The 21002-nt window shown below is 40.9% G+C and overlaps 1 protein-coding gene across 4 annotated transcripts in view; it reads left to right on the top strand.

The window, feature by feature from the left end:
• The first annotated feature begins 326 nt into the window (after window positions 1-326).
• Window positions 327-21002, top strand: part of LOC124042106 (pre-mRNA-processing factor 40 homolog A-like) — a 40358-nt gene continuing 19682 nt past the window's right edge. Inside the window, exons 1-11 of one of the 4 annotated variants that reach the window (XM_046360463.1) lie at window positions 327-466; window positions 698-771; window positions 1558-1635; window positions 1756-1884; window positions 11408-11491; window positions 17570-17588; window positions 17697-17719; window positions 17816-17857; window positions 18117-18227; window positions 18757-18877; window positions 19122-19146. In XM_046360463.1, the coding sequence (XP_046216419.1) occupies window positions 769-771; window positions 1558-1635; window positions 1756-1884; window positions 11408-11491; window positions 17570-17588; window positions 17697-17719; window positions 17816-17857; window positions 18117-18227; window positions 18757-18877; window positions 19122-19146 (635 nt within the window). In that variant the 5' untranslated portion in view covers window positions 327-466; window positions 698-768. The remainder of the gene's footprint in view (window positions 467-697; window positions 772-1557; window positions 1636-1755; window positions 1885-11407; window positions 11492-17569; window positions 17589-17696; window positions 17720-17815; window positions 17858-18116; window positions 18228-18756; window positions 18878-19121; window positions 19147-21002) is intronic. The other 3 variants (XM_046360453.1, XM_046360445.1, XM_046360472.1) reach the window with 3 other exon arrangements.

The following is a 21002-nucleotide window of genomic DNA, read 5'->3' as shown; positions in this document are numbered from 1 at the left end:
TAAATGGAAACAGGATGCACCTGAGCTCAATTTCGAGTCTCATAGCAAAGGGTCTGAATACTAATGTAAATAAGGTATTTCTTTTTTTTGTTTTTTAATTAGCAAAGATTTCAAAAAAACTGTTTTTCGCTTTTTCATTGTGGGGAATTGTTTGTAGATTGATTAGGAATTTTAGAATAAGGCTGTAACATAACAAAATCAGGAAAAGGTCAAGGGGTTTGATAACTTTCCGAATGCACTGTATTTAGGGCAGCATCCTCTTAGGTGCAAGGTTGAGTAACAGGGTGGTAGCCAGCTAGTGATGGCTATTTAACAGTCTGATGACCCTGAGATGGAAGCTGTTTTTCAGTCTCATGGTCCCAGCTTTGATGCAGCTGTACTAACCTAGTCTTGTGGATGGTAGGGCCGTTGCTCGGGTGGTTGATGTCCTTGACCATCTAAGAAAAAAATCCATCACATAAAACCGGTAAAGTCTTGATGCTTACATGATGTGATAGCTGATACTTTAGTTTATAAACAATATATATTTCAGGTGTGATTATTATGAAAACATTCAGTCGAACAAAGATGGGATATTTCAGTCTAAAGAATCCATGAGTTCCCGAAAAATCAGTTGTCTACCCGACAGAATTACAAGTTACAATCTGTGCGTAGATTGTATTGAAAAAATTTGGTTCACCTTTGCCCTTTCATTCAGAGGCAAACTAACCAATCAGATTGCACGTTATTGTGGAGTGGCCAGGTCTGGACGCTCACCGTGAAGTCAACATGGTGAGTACAGTTTATTGATAATATGTCCATATTTTGAATTACTAGCTAATTTAAGTATCATACTGTATGAGGTGTTTGGCATAAACGATCAATATATGAAAGGGGAGAACCAACATAGCTATATTTAATTTGCTTGGTGTGTTTCGTCAACTGTCGCTAGTTAGTTAGCGCGTAGCTAGCTAATTCAACAGTTAACGTTACTCAGCTAGTTTGCAGCTACTTCGCTAACGTTAGCGTACTGCTGTAGGGAATCCTTTTTCAGTACCTAGCAAAAGTTAGACAAGCGTTAAAGGGGTAATGTTATTTGTGGAGGAGTTACGTGTATGAACACCACGTTATCCAACTAGCTAGCAATATGTTGGCGTTGACACTCCGCGAGAATAGCAGCTAACGTTAGCTAGTCAATGTATTGAATAGTTCATGCTAGCTAGGTAGCTATGTTTGCTAGCATTGGCGGTAACTGTATTATCTAGCTAGCCTGCCTGTTAGTAGCCACATTTGGTTGCAAAAAAACTGAACAGCCCACGGGAAGTTAATTATGTATTCATCAGTCGGATTCCGTTGCAAACCGTTTTGCAACGAAAACCGCCTAACCGTTTACTCTAGGAACCATACGGAAGCAAGACAGGGAACAGGGATGGACCTACCTGAATTTGTCTAATACAAACTCGTTTAAGTTGCAAAACGTTTTCCGTTTGTACTAGGCCTAGTACAGGACATATGTGAGCCATATTAACGTACAAGCTGTAATTGTATAAATGGGGTCTCTTGTTCATTCATGTCCAGTCTTCAGATGGTAATAATGGCCAGAGCCAAGCACCTCCTTTTGCTGGGGTCCCAACCTCAGGCATGCCGCCGCCTTTTGTAAGTTGGTGTTGGAAAACACCTGTATCTTCTATGTGTTCCCAATGGCATCTCAAAATGGGGTCTCATTGAGTGTGTTGAATCTCACAGCATGTGTCTCCTATATTTTCACCTGTCTAGATGGGACCACCGGGAATGCCGCCTCATTACCCACCAATGGGAATTCCACCCATGGGACAGAGGCCTCCCAACATGGCTCCCATGCCACCTGGCATGATGCCACCTGGCATGATGCCACCGATGGGACAGGTAAGCCGACTATCAAGCTTTAAGTTGTCATTATTACTTGTCGTCACAGAACGTGGGCCACACCTTTAAAGAGCAATCGTTTGTAATTTGTTGAAATTTTCCAGTTTAGCTCTCAACAACCTAGACCACCAATGCGTAGCCTCGTGTAGTGATTAGATTTTAATTGAATATAAGCCTATTGAATTTTGCCGGGGACCCAAGAAGTACAATGTTGGAGTTGGACTAGAAGCTTAGCTTTGGTTGACTCTTTGGAGTGTGTTGCAATGGTTTGTAAGTACCACTACCTTTTCCCAAGAGTTGGCACAAAAATATTCTCATCACTTGGGTTTGTACCATTTGCTGCCAATATAAACTAACACTCCCCTCTTTATGTATCTGGACAGTGATGTAAAATGTGGCTTTATACTCCAGCATTTTGTATTTAAAGGCCCAGTTCAGTATAAACATGTGATTCTTTATATATACTTCCACACAGGTTGGAATTATACTGTGAAAAGTATCATAATGGAACAGAGTTTGGGAACTCTCTTATTGGTGTTAACTAATTTACTGCCTGATGTCGTCACCAGGCAGGTTGAAATTTCAGGCATCCATTTCAAAAAGCTTTTACACTACAAGAGCATTATCATAATTTTCACCATTATTCCTACCATATTGTGTGTATATATATATATATACGCATACAGTGGGGCAAAAAAGTATTTAGTCAGCCACCAATTGTGCAAGTTCTCCCACTTAAAAAGATGAGAGGCCTGTAATTTTCATCATAGGTACACTTCAACTATTGACAGACAAAATGAGAGAAAAAATCCAGAAAATCACATTGTAGGATTTTTAATGAATTTATTTGCAAATTATGGTGGAAAATAAGTATTTGGTCACCTACAAACAAGCAAGATTTCTAGCTCGCACAGACCTGTAACTTCTTCTTTAAGAGGTTCCTCTGTCCTCCACTCGTTACCTGTATTAATGGCACCTGTTTGAACTTGTTATCAGTATAAAATACACCTGTCCTCAACCTCAAACAGTCACACTCCAAACTCCACTATGGCCAAGACCAAAGAGCTGTCAAAGGACACCAGAAACAATATTGTATACCTGCACCAGGCTGGGAAGACTGAATCTTCAATAGGCAAGCAGCTTGGTTTGAAGAAATCAACTGTGGGAGCAATTATTAGGAAATGGAAGACATACAAGACCACTGATAATCTCCATCGATCTGGGGCTCCACACAAGATCTCTCATCACAAGAACGGTGAGCAAAAATCCCAGAAACACACGGGGGGGCCTAGTGAATGACCTGCAGAGAGCTGGGACCAAAGTGACAAAGCCTACCATCAGTAACACACTACGCCCCCAGGGACTCAAATCCTGCAGTGCCAGACGTGTCTCCCTACTTAAGCCAGTACATGTCCAGGCCCGTCTGAAGTTTGCTAGAGAGCATTTGGATGATCCAGAAGAAGATTGGGAGAATGTCATATGGTCAGATGAAACCAAAATATAACTTTTTGGTAAAAACTCAACTCGTTGTGTTTGGAGGATAAAGAATGCTGAGTTGCATCCAAAGAACACCATACCTACTGTGAAGCATGGGGGTGGAAACATCATGCTTTGGGGCTGTTATTCTGCAAGGGGAACAGAACGACTGATCCGTGTAAAGGAAAGAATGAATGGGGCCATGTATCGTGAGATTTTGAGTGAAAACCTCCTATCAGCAAGGGCATTGAAGATGAAACATGGCTGGGTCTTTAAGCATGACAATGATCCCAAACACACAGCCCGGGCAACGAAGGAGTGGCTTCGTAAGAAGCATTTATTTTTATTTTTTATAATATGTTTATTTTACAATAAAAAATCAAATAAAAAAAGACAGCAATGCTAACAATGACATTCATTGTACTGTTGAATGGGATGGCCAATTTAGAGGACAAAACAAAACTTAACTCACACATACACAAAATAAAACCCTATTTGGTGGTACATGTATAAGAAGACAGTATATAGTCATTACAAGCAGTGTAGTTATGCCAAAAATAGATATTGAGTGGAGTACAGCACAGAGTAGCAGCAGATCGTCAACCCAGTTATGAAGCGGGACTAGACCATTTATCCAGTATCGGCTGCCATATTTTGTAAAACATTGGACTTCTATTTGAGGTATTGTATCGAATCTTTTCCATATGTATTTACATTCCCTAAATCCCGTAACCACATTTCAAAGGTGGGTACAGTCTCCAGTTTCCAAAATTGCAATATGAGCCCTTTGGCTAATATTTGGCTAATAAAGAGAGACAGCTTTCCCTTCGTGGTTATTCCCATCAACTGTACCAAACAGAGCGGTCAATGGGTCTGGGGCTAGAACTCTATCAAAGGCTCTAGATAAATAATAAAAAATGAGAGCCCAGTAAACATGTAACTTAGGACATGTCCAGAATAAGTGGGTCAACGTCCCCTCATCCTGCTTGCACCTCTCACACAGTGGTGAGGTGTCCGGGAATATTTTATGCAGTTTTACTTTTGAGTAATGTAACCTGTGTATCACCTTAAACTGTACAAGGTTGTGTCTGGCATTCACTGAACTGTGGTTTATATTCCTGAGAGCTTCTACCCAGTCCTCATCTGAGATTTCTGACCCAAGTTCTTGTTCCCAAGCCCTTTTAATGGTGTCTGTGGTTACCTCTATGTGGGCCTGTAGCACATCATACAGTCTAGAGACCGACCCTTTTGAATGAGCTTGATCCTTGTCAAACCCATCTAATGTAGGACTATTTGGCTTCATGCCATACTGTGGGATATGTGTCCTTACGACATTCCTGATTTGGAGGTATCTGAAAAAATTTGTTGTTGGCATGTTGAACTTTCCCTGTAATTGTTGAAATGAAGCTGACTGACCATCTATGTATAGGTTACCAATTGTTGTGAGCCCCTTCTCCCTCCACTGTGAAAACACCACATCGTCCAATGCGGGGTAGAAAGCATGATTCAGGCAAATCGGGCTGTCAATGTATACAGTGGGTATGTTAAGAAAATACCTAATCTGTTTCCAGATCCTAAGCGTATGACAAATGACTGGGTTAGAGTCATAAGTGGATTTTTTTCACATATGATGGGCTATTAACAAGTGCAGGGAGTGAGGAACGTTGACAGGAGGCCTGCTCAATCAAAAGCCATGCAGGCATATCCTTTTGTCTCATCGCAGGTAAGCCTTCCCTCCAGAAAGTCACAATGTTCAGATTAGCAGCCCAATAAGACAGTTTAAAGTGAGGAAGGCCAAAGCCCCCCTCTATTTTGTACTTGCATAAATGCTTCTTTGAAATTCTGGCTGCCTTGTTATCCCATAAAAATGGAGTTACTATTGAATCCAGTTTCTTAAAATAGCTTTGTGGTATGAAATTGGGTAGACATTGGAAGAGGTAAAGAAACCTGGGTAGGACAACCATTTTAATAGCGTTTATACGACCAACCAAGGAGATGGGCAGAGTTTTCCAAAAATCTATATTTTGTTTAAGCTCCCACAGCTGATATATTTTCATGTCCCAATTCACTTTCAATAGCTGATCATGGTCTCCTGTCACTACAATGCCAAGGCTTGTGAACTTGTCCATCACTGTTCTAAACGGGGTAGATTGCAGAAATTGCATATCCACAGGCCGTGATATTGGCATTGACTCACTTTTTTGCCAGTTTATCTTGTAGCCAGAGAAGGAGCCAAATGTGTTTATCAAGTTAAGTAAGGGTGGAATAGAAGTTTATGCTTGGACAAAAACAAAAGAACATCGTCTGCATATAGGGACATTTTGTGCTGTGTGTCCTTTATTTTAACAGAAGCTATATCGGCACATGCCCGAATGCAAGTAGCAAGTGGTTCCATGGCTATAGCGAAGAGAGCAGGCGAAATAGGGCACCCCTGTCGGCACCCCTTGAACAAGCGGAATGACTGCGACATTTCTTGATTGGTTACCACGGACGCCATTGGGTGTGCATAAATAATTCTTATCCAAATAATAAATTCCTTTCCGAACCGCTCTAGAACCGACATCATATATTTCCACTCAATCCGGTCAAACACCTTCTCTGCATCAAGAGCTATTACCACTGCCTCAACCTTAGGATCGTGATACATTACGCTGAAAAGACGTCTCAAATTGTAGTGTATATGTCGGCCCGGGATAAATGTCTGGTCAGGGTGTATGATGTCAGAAATATATGTTTTCAATCGGTTTTCCAATATCTTTGTCAACACCTTGTTTTCTATGGGGAGTAACGACACGGGGCGATAAGACGACATCTCCATGGAATCTCCTATATTTTTTTCCAGATCAGTGCTATTGTAGCCTCATACAGTGTTTGCGGGAGTTTGGCATTTTCTTTGGATTGTTTAAACATTTGCAACATAAGTGGAGCTAGACTTCTTATAGAATTCTATTACATATTCATCGGGCCCAGGGGCCTTGCTGTTTGGATATTGTGCTATCGCTGTGTTAATTTCCCTGCATCGAGTGCAGAAGCTGCCCCCCTGTCTAATTTAGGAAGTTCACATTCAGCGAGAAAGCGTTCCATAATTTGTGGATCAGTAGCATCGCATTTTGATTGGTATAGCTCTGAGTAAAACTGCGCAAAGCATTTATTAACTTCTTGCGTCGAGCCAACCCGGATCCGGGATCATGACTACAGCCTCAAGCCCATTACCATAACGCAACGTTAACTATTCATGAAAATCGCAAATGAAATGAAATCAATATGCTAGCTCTCAAGCTTAGCCTTTTGTTAACAACACTGTCACCTCAGATTTTCAAAAATATGCTTCTCAACCATAGCAAACTAGCATTTAGCATTTAGCGTTAGCATTAGCAGGCAACATTTTCACAAAAACCAGCAAAAACATTCAATAAATCATTTACCTTTGAAGAACTTTGGATGTTTTAATGAGGAGACTCTCAGTTAGATAGCAAATGTTCAGTTTTCCTGAAAGATTAGTTTTGCAGGAGAAATTGGTCCATTTTCTGCGTCATGTTTGGCTACCAAAAAAAAAAGAAAATTAATTCATCCAAACGCCAAACTTTCTTCCACATTAACTCCATAATATCGACTGAAACATGGTAAACGTTGTTTAGAATCAATCCTCAAGGTGTTTTTCACATCTCTTCATGATATATCATTCCTGGAAGTCTCCTCTCTGTCTCAATCACATGGATGACTGCGAGCAGCTTGGAGATTACGCAACAATTTCAACAAAGGACACCGGGCAGACCCCTGGTAAATGTAGTCTCTTATGGACAATCTTCCAATGATATGCCTACAAATACGTCACAATGCTGCAGACAACTTGGAGAAACGATAGAAAGGGCAGGCTAATTTGTGGTGCTTTCACAGCCATATAAGGAGACAATGAAAAACAGAGCCTCAAAAATCCTGCTCATTTCCTGTTAGAAGTTTCATCTTGGTTTCGCCTGTTGCATCAGTTCTGGGGCACTCACAGATAATATCTTTGCAGTTTTGGAAACATCAGTGTTTTCTTTCCAAAGCTGCCAATTATATGCATAGTCGAGCATCTTTTCGTCACAAAATATTGCTCTTAAAACGGGCACGTTTTTTTAATCCAATAATGACATAGCGCCCCCATAGGTTGAAGAGGTTAATATCCTGTGGATCTGTTACTTTACCCTTCTTGTCTTTTATTTTGTGAATAGCTCTAGATGCCTGTACATGCCTTAGCTGTCTTGCTAATAATTTGTGGTTTGTCACCCAGTTCAAAATAACTTTGTTGCGTTCTAGCAAGTAAAGAGCCCACCCATTTCGAAAGGATGGTATTGTATTCATATTTTAACTTTGATCTTCTCAAGGACTGTATACGAGGAATTCGTCCTAAAAACGTTCTCCTGTTCCCGTAACTCTCTTTCAATTTCTCTTAGCCTAGTATTGGCGCGTTTATTCCTCTCTGATGTATAAGAAATGTAACCTCTAATCACAGCCTTTGGAGATTCCCAAAGGGTGGAGTCGTCAACATCCCGCATGTCGCTAGTTCTGAGGAAAAAGGCAATCTGCTCCTTCAAATACTGACAAAAAGCCTCATATTTCAGCAGGTATGTGTCTAAGCGCCACGGTCGCCGACCTGTCGACATATTGTCGAGTTTCAGCACCATGGACACAGGAGAGTGGTCCGTAATTAGAATAGGGTGATAGGTAACCGACTCAGCTGCCGAAATTAGTTTGGAGTCCAACAAAAAATAGTCAATTCTGGAATATGATTTATGAACTGATGAAAAGAAAGAGTAATCCCTGTCTGTTGGGTGCGTCAGTCTCCAAATATCGACAATGTTAAGGTTTGTCATCAATGTATTTAGACAGACACTGGCATTTGATTGTTGAAGTGACCTTGATAGCTGTTTATCTAAAAGAGGATCTAACGTACAGTTAAAGTCCCCTCCAACAATAACACTTGTATCCGAGATATTTGGTATGTCCTTAAATACCCTTTGAAAAAAGAATGGATCATCGAAGTTGGGTCCGTATAAATTGACCAAGGTTACTGGTTTCGAATTCAGTGTACCAGCCACAATAATATCCAAACATTAGCATCTGAAATCGAGGATGAGTAAACAAACTGAATGTTTTTCCTTATCAGGATTGCTACCCCTCTCGCTTTTGCATCAAAGTTAGACTGGTATATCTGACCGATCCAGCCGACTCGTAGCTTGGCCTGAGCGGAGCGTTTAATGAGTTTCTTGAAGAAACACTGTCAGCACCCAGTGATTTAAGATGAGAAAAAACCTTAGCTCGTTTCACCACATGCCCTAAGCCTTTACAGTTCCAGCTGACTATCTTTATTCCACCATGTCTACTCTGTGCTCTGTCACTGTGGCATTTCTTATTTTAGAGCAAATTGTTGCTGTCATACAAAACTCAGAAGAAAAACGTCCTGCCGTGCAGGAGCTTGTCATGCCACCTGTACTAATAATAAACGTGAACATAAAACACATACCCCATCCCCCCTCCCGTCCCTTTACTGAGTGACTTCCCCAAACGAAGCACTCCTTGGCTAACACACAAACCTTAGGGTGTCTAGACATACAGCTTGAACTAACTCGTCGTCTATAGATGCTCCGCATATACGCTAATATTAAATAACACTTAACACTTAACTCTCACGTTAGGGGGTGAGTGGCGCTAAAACATGATGTGCCAAACAATGCTATATAAGCCACAACATCTCACCAATCATAAGTCCCAATTCTGATCTTCTAATCGAAAAGACATAGTCCGGAAATCCAAACACATTCCTGGCCTGTATTTGGTCATTTAGCCGGCTGACACAGCCGTTCTGTATCCTCAGCCAGGGAGCTTGCTTGTCAAGAACAGATCTTTTGGGTTGTCAAACGTACGTATTGATCCTTCGACTGTCACCTTAAACCGGGCTGGGAAGAGGAATCCATATCGGATGTTGGCCGCCCTGCATTTGTTGCGTACCTCATCATACTCTTTCCGTTGGTTCCTTACCTCCAAGGTAAGATCTGGGTAGAAAGACACCCTGGCTCCGTTGAAGTTAAGGGGGAATTTTTGACTAGCCAGCTTGAGGATGAGATCTCTGGTCTGGGGATAGTGCAGCCGTACAATGTATGGCCTTGGCGGCCCGCCCTTGGCCGGCTTCGTTGCCTGAGATCTGTGTGCGCGGTCGATCAGGATGGCCGTTTTGAAGTGTTCACTCCCCAGCAGCGCTGGTATCAGCTCCGAGACAAATTCAGTGGGTTTCCCTTTGTCAGTGTCCTCCTCGATGCGACATATTCGGATGTTCTGGCGTCTTGAATGCGACTCAAGCATTTCCAGTCGGGCTTTCAGGTTTTTTTTTGTCATTTAACGTTGCACACTGTTTCTCTATGTCCTGTAGCCTGGCCTCGTGATCGACTGTCGTCTGCTCAACCTCATGCACCCTTCTGAGTTGCCTTCACAGTTTCGGCCACAGGCCCAATACTCTTTGAGATATCAGCCAACCTTGTGTCCACCTTCTTGCTTAGTGAGTTTATGGCAGCCAGTATGTCACTTTGCGTAGGCTATGTGGGGATCTCTTGGAAGCTAGCCTCTTTAGCTAACTCCTCGTGGGTTGGCGACGTTGAAATTGGTTAGTTGTCTCTCATTCAAATTATCTTGTTTAGCGCTCCCTTTTCTGGTGCCTTTTCCCTTTGTCATATTTGTTTGAAGATATAGGTCGTGAGAGGTTAAGATAAATACTCATTTGTTTCAAAATGGAGCGGAGCTCTAGCAAAGCACGTCTACTCCATAGCACGCTCTCTAGCGCCCCCCGTAAGAAGCATTTCAAGGTCCTGGAGTAGCTTAGCCAGTCTCCATATCTCAACCCCATAGAAAATCTTTGGAGGGAGTTGAAAGTCCGTGTTGCCCAGCAACAGCCCCAAAACATCACTGCTCTAGAGGAGATCTGCATGGAGGAATGGGCCAAAATACCAGCAACAGTGTATGAACCTTGTGAAGACTTACAGAAAACGTTTGACCTCTGTCATTGCCAACAAAGGGTATATAACAAAGTATTGAGATAAACTTTTGTTATTGACCAAATACTTATTTTCCACCATAATTTGCAAATAAATTCATTACAAATCCTACAATGTGATTTTCTGGATTTTTTTTCTCATTTTTTCTGTCATAGTTGAAGTGTACCTATGATGAAAATTACAGGCCTCATCTTTTTAAGTGGGAGAACTTGCACAATTGGTGGCTGACGAAATACTTTTTTGCCCCACTGTATATAACACAGGGCAATCACATTTTTGACTGCACTGGGCCTTTGACAGAAATAACAAGTTAAAAATCATAAATAATGATGAGTGAAAAAGTTGGAGGCTGCAACAACATGCGAACATCTCACCATTACCGATAATGGGGGAGGAAAGCATTTTTTTTGGGGGGGGGGTATGACCTTTGCTTCTTTAACTTTCTCACTCATCATTCACGATTCATTCATTATTGTCCATAATCATGGTAGCATCGATATTGATGTAGTAGTGTTCACAAACATTTTGTTTTTACTAAAAGTGAATAAAAATGACTACATTATTCACCATTCACTTCCTATTAGGCCAAAGTCCGGAGCCCTGGTATGCCTTAAATAAAAGGTGACATTCTGTACTTTTGCCTCATATGAAACATTTGATATGAAATCCAAAATCCTGGAGTATAGAGCCAAATTCCAAATGTTAGCTTCACTGTCCAAATGCATACGGAGGGGAGTGTGTGATCTCATTATCCAAATGAAAAAGGTGTGATCCGAGATGTGTATGATCCAGCTGCCTGCCTGAGAAACGGGGCTCAGGTGGTGGCGAGGAACTGAAGATTGGAGCTTCACAGATCACAAGCTGTGGCTCCGTTCGCACTGTATAAGACTCAGTTCTTCGCTCTCACCCTGCCATGTCTGCTCTCACTGTGTATTAATACCCAGCGTGCACCCAGTGCGCCAGGCGGGGGGGGTGAAATTAACGGGTCCAATGAATATTTCATGATGCTCTTTTATTAGATACCAGGCATGATGCCACCTATGATGCCCGGGATGATGATGCCCCCTCACATGTCTGCTGCGGCGATGCAGCCAACAGGACCGGTAAACTCACTCGCCTGCCTCCTCCACTGCCTCACTGTTGTGCTTTGCACTTTTTAAAATAGAGCCCTCAGGTTGTCAGGAGTGACACCATTAGCTAACGTGGCAAAGCATAGGAACACTTACCAAAACAGACACAGGCTACCAATTTAGAGGGATTTAAATATTCAACACAACTTGAACATGTACATCCCATCTCCATAAGAATTCTACACTTCTAACTTAATTAGGCAACATTTTTTCCCTCATAGAACTGTACAGGTACACGTTTTCTTACAGAGATGCAAACTTGCCACTTTTCGGCGATATTTACCGTTTTGATCTCAATATTAGCACACAATATTTGCCAATTTTTATTTTAAAAACTCTTCAAGCTCTCAAGTTTGTTTTTGATCATTGTTAGACAGTCATTTTCAAGTTTTGTCATAGATTTTCAAGCTGATTTTTTTTTTACACACCAATCTATATTTGGCCTTTTTAAGTTGTAGACAGCTCTGCGAGTGTTATGTCAAAATGCGTTCGTTACTCACCAAATATGGAGTTTCCGTGAGCAACTATCGTCGTTTACTGACGTCACACCTGGTATGTACTTCCAAAAAAGGTTAAAATAACATTTTACGAGCAATCGAGAGAGACAATTTGTCTGGAAAGAATCTGTATTGTTTCTGACCAAGTGTGCATGTGCCAAATTCACCTCAGCACCTCCAATAAACTGAATTACTGCCACTCCCATCTCGGCTGATCTATCAGCAGTACAGAATCCCAAAAAAGCACTGATTTTTATCACCTACAACATTGTATGAATCTCGTATGAACCTGTTTGACATGCGTGACATGGACTGTAATAATATTTAATGTAAGTGAACTTTACTTTTCATCAGCCAACAACATGAGTAGATCTAACAAACAGCAAGAGCTCAAGCCTATGTCAATCTACTGTCCGGCTTAGTACAGTCAATCTATTCTATTCTGTGTGAGAATTAAATATGCCAAACATAGTTTGGGACAGTTGTGGGATGCGATAGATCCCAAATTAATACAAACATTAGCATCAAACTTTTTTACGCAATGTGGCTGACATAACAGATCAGAACGTTTAGCTTAAAATGTTGATAAACTATTAGGCTATTTCCTCATAAGCGCAGCAATGCGCACACTGTAGTAGGCTATAAGCGCAAATGTTCCATTCACAGGGAAACAACATTGTTAAAAGTGACCACGTGATTATGCATGTAATGCTTTTATTATCAAGGTGCACTTTTATGGTAAATTATCTTCTCTAAACTTGAAACTCGCGGGCTGCTTATATATGCCAGTTAGGCTCTACACCCCTTGAAAAGTGTGCTTAATTTTAAGTTATTTGGCTACATTAGTTGTGATAAAAACATTATCAAAACATATAGGCCTATGGGCTAGGCTACATGAGGTGTGCGACTATGATTTGAAAAAGTTGCAAAAGGCATTGTTTCTTGCCTTACGCTGGGCATCATTCACAAGTGATAATATATAATTAACAAGTGATAAGATAATATTGTCACCCATCAGACTTGTTTTGATTTATATTGGACCATTATCATACACTTATCTCGAAACAAAAATACATGTAATCTATGCACTTAAATAGCGAACGGAGGACACTTTTCCCGTGGTTCGTTTTCATTCCAGCCAGGTAGGCTTTACTCCTTTTGTAAAGACAAGCAATGTGCTTAATATTAGGAATATGTAAATATAGTTGGCCTAGCCTATAGAACGCTGATCGAATCCTCTCTTTAATAGAGGCCATCACTCTGTTTTCTCGCGCAATTGGGCTCTCATGAAGTGTTTGATTCGATTTTTGATTCGATTTACATTGATGTCAGAGTGATTAGAGGGACAATAGTGCTGAGTACCATGCAGTTGGCAAGTTGTCCGGACCTCTGGCAGTCTCTATGGGGGTGCCACAGGGTTCAATTCTTGGACCGACTCTCTTCTCTGTATACATCAATGATGTCGCTCTTGCTGCTGGTGAGTCTCTGATCCACCTCTACGCAGACGACACAATTTTGTATACTTCTGGCCCTTCTTTGGACACTGTGTTAACAACCCTCCAGGCAAGCTTCAATGCCATACAACTCTCCTTCCGTGGCCTCCAATTGCTCTTAAATACAAGTAAAACTAAATGCATGCTCTTCAACCGATCGCTGCCTGCACCTGCCTGTCTGTCCAACATCACTACTCTGGGTGGCTCTGACTTAGAATACGTGGACAACTACAAATACCTAGGCGTCTGGTTAGACTGTAAACTCTACTTCCAGACCCACATCAAACATCTCCAATCGAAAGTTAAATCTAGAATTGGCTTCCTATTTCACAACAAAGCATCCTTCACTCATGCTGCCAAACATACCCTTGTAAAACTGACCATCCTACCAATCCTCGACATCGGCGATGTCGTTTACAAAATAGCCTCCAATACCCTACTCAACAAATTGGATGCAGTCCATCACAGTGCCATCCGTTTTGTCACCAAAGCCCCATATACTACCCACCATTGCGACCTGTACGCTCTTGTTGGCTGTCCCTTGCTTCATACTCGTCGCCAAACCCACTGGCTCCATGTCATCTACAAGACCCTGCTAGGTAAAGTCCCCCCTTATCTCAGCTCGCTGGTCACCATAGCATCACCCACCTGAAGCACACGCTCCAGCAGGTATATCCCACTGGTCACCCCCAAAACCAATTCTTTCTTTGGCTGCCTCTCCTTCCAGTTCTCTGCTGCCAATGACTGGAACAAACTACAAAAATCTCTGAAACTGGAAACACTTATCTCCCTCACTAGCTTTAAGCACCAGCTGTCAGAGCAGCTCACAGATTACTGCACCTGTACATAGCCCACCTATAATTTAGCTTTCCCTACTGTATTTAATTTATTTTGCTCCTTTGCACCCCATTATTTTTATTTCTACTTTGCACATTTCTTCCACTGCAAATCTACCATTCCAGTGTTTTACTTGCTATATTGTATTTACTTTGCCACCATGGCCTTTTTTTTGCCTTTACCTCCCTTATCTCACCTCATTTGCTCACATCGTATATAGACTTGTTTCTACTGTATTATTGACTGTATGTGTCAAACTACTTTGCTGTATCTTGGCCAGGTCACAATTGTAAATGAGAACTTGTTCTCAACTTGCCTACCTGGTTAAATAAAGGCGAAATAAAAATTAAAGTTGCTAATGACCATCGGCAGTATCAGCTTGGATATGTCTAATTACCGTGACTAAACGGTCACATGGAATTTGACTGCCTTCATGACTTGTGACCACAGGTGTGGCGGTAATAGTCACCGCAACAGCCCTAGGTGACAGCAGTAAATTATAGTAGTTGCTCAGGGGAACTCCATATTTGGTGAGTAAGAATGTATTTTGACAAAACGCTTGAAGAGCTGTCTAATCAAACCAATTATAAAAGTTGACAAGTTATCATACCTATTCACAGGGTTGGTAAACTCTGGAGATCTCTTTGGTGTTTAGAGTTAAGCAAATCAGCCTTTTAATTTCATTGCACCTTTTATGTGTGGAATGATCTACAATACACTTTAAAATTCGAGGAATTGGTGCCTCTAAAGCATTTGATTGTGTTACTGAAGAATGTCTGTTTTTTTATGGTTTGGTATATTTTTCATATTGTTGTGTATAATACCGTGTATATAAATGTGTAGTTTATTGTAAACTCAGCAAAAAAAGTGTCCTCTCACTGTCAACTGCGTGTATTTTCAGCAAACTTAACATGTGTAAATATGTGTATGAACATAACAAGATTCAACAACTGAGAAAAACTGAACAAGTTCCACAGACATGTGACTAACAGAAATTGAATAATGTGTCCCAGAACAAAGACTGGGTCAAAATCAAAAGTAACATGCAGTCCTTGTGCCTCCTTGTAGTATGCCTAAGCCACGTTCACGCAGATGAGCAGAGACCCTGGGCATCTTTCTTTTGGTGTGGCCACCGGCTGCATTAAGTACTGCAGTGCATCTTTAACACATTTTTTTTACCTTTATTTAACTAGGCAAGTCAGTTAAGAACAAATTCTTATTTTCAATGACAGCCTAGGAACAGTGGGTTAACTGCCTGCTCAGGGGCAGAACGACAGATTTGTACCGTGTCAGGTCGGGGGTTTGAACTTGCAACCTTGCGGTTACTAGCCTAACGCTCTAACCACAAGGCTATCCTGCCGCCCCAATCTCCTCATGGACTGCACAAGATTTGCCAGTTCTCACTGTGAGATGTTACCCACTCTTCCATCAAGGCACCTGCAAGTTCCCGGACATTTCTGTGGAGAATGGCCCAAGCCCTCACCCTCCAATCCAACAGGTCCCAGACATGCTCAATGGGATTGAGATCCGGGCTCTTCGCTGGCCATGGCTCCAGAGTACAGGCCTTGGTATAACGCTCATTCCTTCGACGATAAACACGAATCCGACCATCACTCCTGGTGAGACAAACTGCTACTCGTCAGTGTAGAGCACTTTTTGTCAGTCCTGTCTGGTCCAGCGACGGTGGGTTTGTGCCCATAGGCAACGTAGTTGTCTTACTGCAGGCCTACAAGCCCTCATTTCATCCTCTCTCAGCCTATTGCGGACAGTCTGAGCACTGATGGAGGGATTGTGCATTCCTGGTGTAACTCGGGCTGTTGTTGCCATCCTGTACCTGTCCCACAGGTGTGATGTTCGGATGTACCGATCCTGTACAGCTGTTGTTACACGTGGTCTGCCACTGCGAGGACCATCAGCTGTCCGTCCTGTCTCCCTGTAGCGCTGTCTTAGGCGTTTCACAGTACAGACATTGCATTATATTGCCCTGGCCACATCTGCAGTCCTTGTGCCTCCTTGTAGCATGCCTAAGTCACATTCACGCAGATGAGCAGGGACCCTGGGCATCTTTCTTTTGGTGTTTTTCAGAGTCAGTAGAAAGGCCTTTAGTGTCCTAAGTTTTCATTACTGTGACCTTAATTGCCTTAATGACCGTTCCACAGGTGCATGTTCATTAATTGTTTATGGTTCATTGAACATGCATTAGAAACAGTGTTTTCAACCCTTTACAATGATCTGTGAACATATGTGGATTTTTACAAATTATCTGTGAAAGACAGGGTCCTGAAAAAGGGATGTTTCTTTTTTGCTGAGTTTATTTTGATGTGTATTGTGGTGTTATACAGGGCTTCTCCTGGAAAAGAGACCATGGTCTCAGCATTGACTCCCTGTCAAAATAAAGGTTAAATACAAAAAACATATGGGAAAATGAATGGTTTCTAACTGGGCTAGAGGAGATTTGTCATTCATTTTCTCCTCCTCTGTCCAGATACTGGTTCAGTTAACCATGCAACTTATTATGTGACTTGTTTAGTACATTTTTACTGCTGAACCTAGACTTTCCATAACAAAGGGGTTGAATACTTAATGGCTGAAGACAATACAGCTTTTCATTTTTTTATTAATCTGTAAGAAATTCTCATAACATAAATCCACTTTGTCATTGAGGTAGATCAGTGACACAATCTAATTGAATCCATTTTAAATTCAGTCTAACACAAAATGTGTGAAAAAATCAAGGTGGTTGAATACTTTCTGAAGGCACTGTTAGTTTGCTTTGGATGAATGTTATCTGGAGTGGAGTAGCTCAAATGAATACAATTTGTGTCTCAGACATTCAAAGTGCTTCGGGGACAAGATCATTTCAATCTTAAATTGGAGAAAAGTCAAAGAAAAACAACTTTCTTTTTTTTTTACCACTTAAAACATCTTGTTAAATGGAGCATCACATCCTTACACTCCAGGTTTCTCCCTCCAGTAAATGGTTGAGTGATTTATGGAAGCTACATTTCAGTCTGTGTGTTGCTTTCGACAGTAGCCAGCTGTTTAACTATATGCACTAAGAGCTGCAAGCTGTCAAATAAACCTTCCACCTGTCAACTCTGATGTATCAAGACCACAGAGATTTTTGTCTTTGTTAGACGCTCGAGGGTACAAGCTTGTGTTGTGTTAATGAAGCACATTCAGGTCATCATTTTTGTTAACTAATAAAATGATCTCTTCCGCAGCCTGGAGTGGACACAACTGGTAAGGCTTGAATCGGTTTATGTTTTATTTAAAAAATATATATATTTAGAAAAAGCTTTTATGTTGTCTTAGTGATTTTATGAATTCTAATTATTGTTTTTTTTCCAGTTACTGCTGCGCCTGGGACAGTTGTAAGTACAGCTTCATTTCTCTGGATAAGTTAATTTCATGTAATGATCTCTAGCAGTATCTAAATGACCGACCCTGCTATGTGTAATGTTCAACAGGGTACCACAAATGGCACGCCACAGGATGACCAACCGAAGAAGGTTAGTGAACATTTTTAAGTGGAAGCCTTTACTAACCACAGATGGCCCATTGTTTTCTGTGCAAAGATGTAGACTTAATTTAATTTTGTTATAGCCTTAGATGGAAAACATTTCTTGGGGGGGATGAAAAACTGCTTGATTTAATGGTTTGAAATCTAGTACTTTCCATGCAAATGTAGCATTTGTATCACAGAGCCCTTCATTTACCTGTTGCAAGTGTTGTTGAGTGGTGAAGGCAACGTGTGGTTGTCATCCTCAGAAGTCTGTGTGGACAGAACACAAGTCCATGGATGGGAAGACCTACTACTACAACACCGAGACCAAGCAGTCTTCCTGGGAGAAGCCTGATGACTTGAAATCTCCTGCAGAAGTAAGGCCTCACAAATGGAACCCCCGTACCCATCCCTCCACGCACACTATGGCTGTGTCCTAAATGGCATCCTGTTCCCTTTATAGTTCATTACTTCCCTTCATAGTGCACCTGTAAGTAAGGCTTGTAAAAAAAAAAATATTGTGCTATGTAAGGAATAGGGTACGATTTGGAACGCAAATACTATTCCTCCCCAACTTTCTTCATCGTTAACAGTAGAGGCCAGACTCTAGCCACCAGCACAATTTGTGGAGCGTGTCTAGACCATACCTGGGTTCAAATACGTGTATTTGTTATTTAAATACTTTTTTTCTGCAAATGTTTGTATTTTCAAATACACAGCCCAATGCAAGTACTTTTATTCAAGTATTTCAATGGTTATTTGTTATATATATATATATATAGTTTTTAAAGTATTTTCAAATATCTGAATACTTGTTTTGAAATGTATTGAAAGTCATTGAAATACCTGATAGTAATTGAACCCAAGTCTGGTAGAGAAGCCATATTTTTGCTTTGTGCTTTGCAGCAAATGCTGTCAAAATGCCCATGGAAGGAGTATAAATCAGACAATGGCAAGGCGTACTACTACAACTCCCAGACTAAGGAGTCCCGGTGGACCAAACCCAAAGAGCTTGAAGATCTAGAAGGTGAGCCTGTGCATTGATGATCCTTTTATAATCTACTGTGAAGGACCAGGGATCACATTTACTCATCCTTTAGACCAGTGTAAATAGCAGGGGGGTCTTCAGGCAAAAACAACTACTGGTGATCATGGATCAGTCTCATCCCTTTGCTTGAATTCATCTTTGCACTATTTATTCATAGATATGAAATGTGTTCCTCAAAGTTTCCTGCGAGACATTGTTAACAGGTGTATATCCTCTCTTTTAGCCATGATAAAAGCCGAGGAGAATGGGTAAGAGCTGCTTATTGTTACAACTACTCTACAGTAGGGTTGGGCGATATTATGATGGCATCATATACCGATGATGATTGACAGCCATCGTCGATGGTGACAACATTGTGATGTCACAAACGATGGTTTCACCTTTGAATCGGGAATGGAGTCGGGGCAGCGCCCGACATGCAAAATTGGCAATTCCCTTTTTGCCATAGCCTACATTTTCAATAAATATGTGGTAGGTAGACTATTAACCTCTTACCACCTATGCAAGAATCATGTGAAACAGTATGGAGTGTCTACGAATGAGACCCCAAAAAGTAGTCGAGTGCTCAAAACAAACCCCGACTCAGACGTTGCAAGAGGCTTTTTCCCGCGGCACACCACATGGCAAAGAATCGTGAAGATTGAAGGAGATAACAGCTGTGGTTAAAACTTAGCAGAGACATGGGGGTTTTGTGAGTTGGTGCTAACACTTGACCCAAGGTACCAAATGCAAAAATAACTTTTTAATTGTTGAGTATAATTCAAAATGTAATAAGAAATAGGCCTTTACGTGTGGTCATTTTATATAAAGTATTTATTCATTGAATTTACAGAATGTGTATATCGTGACATGTATCGTTATCGGGGTATGAAATGACCTATACCGGGATATGAGATTTTGGCCAGCCCCAATCCCCATTCGCTGTTGCGATAGCAGCAGCAACTCCTCCTGGTGTCCACATACAACCTAAAACATGAAATAATACAGAATATTAATAGACAAGAACAGCTCAAGGTTGGAACTTTATAGATGTTAAACGTCACACACAGCCTACAAATCAATAGATATACACACACACACAATATCTAGGTCAAATAGGGGAGTTGTGAGGTGTTGCTTTATCTGTTTTTTGAAACTAGGTTTGCTGTTCGCTTGAGCAATCTGAGATGGGAGTTCCATGCAATCATGGGTTTGTATAATACTGTATGTTTTTTAAAATTGAATTTGTCCTGTATTCGGGGACTGTGAAAAGACCCCTGGTGGGGAAAGTGGGTGTCAGTGCTGTGTGTAAGTTCATTATCCAAACAGTTTGGAATTTTCTACACTGATATTTATTTATAAAAAGAAGTGATGCGACCAGTCTCTCCTCTACTTTTAGCCAAGAGAGACTGGCATGCAGAGTATTGATATTAACCCTCAGATAACAGTGAAGTGCAAGACATGCCGCTTTGTTCTGGGCCAACTGCAGTTTTACTAGTTCCTCCTTTGCAGCACCTGACTTCAACAAGTTATACTTAGACAATATTAGAAATATTTATTCATGTCCTTGAATTACGCAACAGGCATTACATAAGCTCCTGCAGCAGAGCTTTCAATAAGCGGGAATACAAAATAAATGAATCATGAATCTGTGTCAGTTGTCTCACAAGCAATAGCGTAATATCAAAGCCAACATCAATCAGATACAAAAATGACTTTATAAAACTTGAAAAGGGAATGAACTTGGCTTAGGCTAAAAACGAATAAGCCCATTATCCTTATGCCTTTTTATATCAAATTGTAAAAATCCTAAAGTAATGTATGTATGAAAATAACCAAACAGTGCAAATAAGTCTGGATTTAAACCTCTTAATCATCTGACCCTCAATTTTTGCCTAAAATGACATATCCAAATCTAACTGCCTGTAGCTCAGGATCTGAAGCAAATATTCTTGATACCATTTGAAAGGAAACACTTTGAAGTTTGTGGAAATGTGAACGTAATGTAGGAGAATATAACACAATAGATCTGGTAAAAGATAATACATTTCTTAAATTTTTTCTTTATCTTTGAAATGCAAGAGAAAGGCCATAATATCATATGGCAGTTTAGGTCGCAATTTCG

The sequence above is a fragment of the Oncorhynchus gorbuscha genome, linkage group LG01, assembly GCF_021184085.1.
Source record: "Oncorhynchus gorbuscha isolate QuinsamMale2020 ecotype Even-year linkage group LG01, OgorEven_v1.0, whole genome shotgun sequence".
Classification (NCBI taxonomy): Eukaryota; Metazoa; Chordata; class Actinopteri; order Salmoniformes; family Salmonidae; genus Oncorhynchus; species Oncorhynchus gorbuscha.
This window is presented reverse-complemented; position numbering and strand designations above follow the sequence as displayed.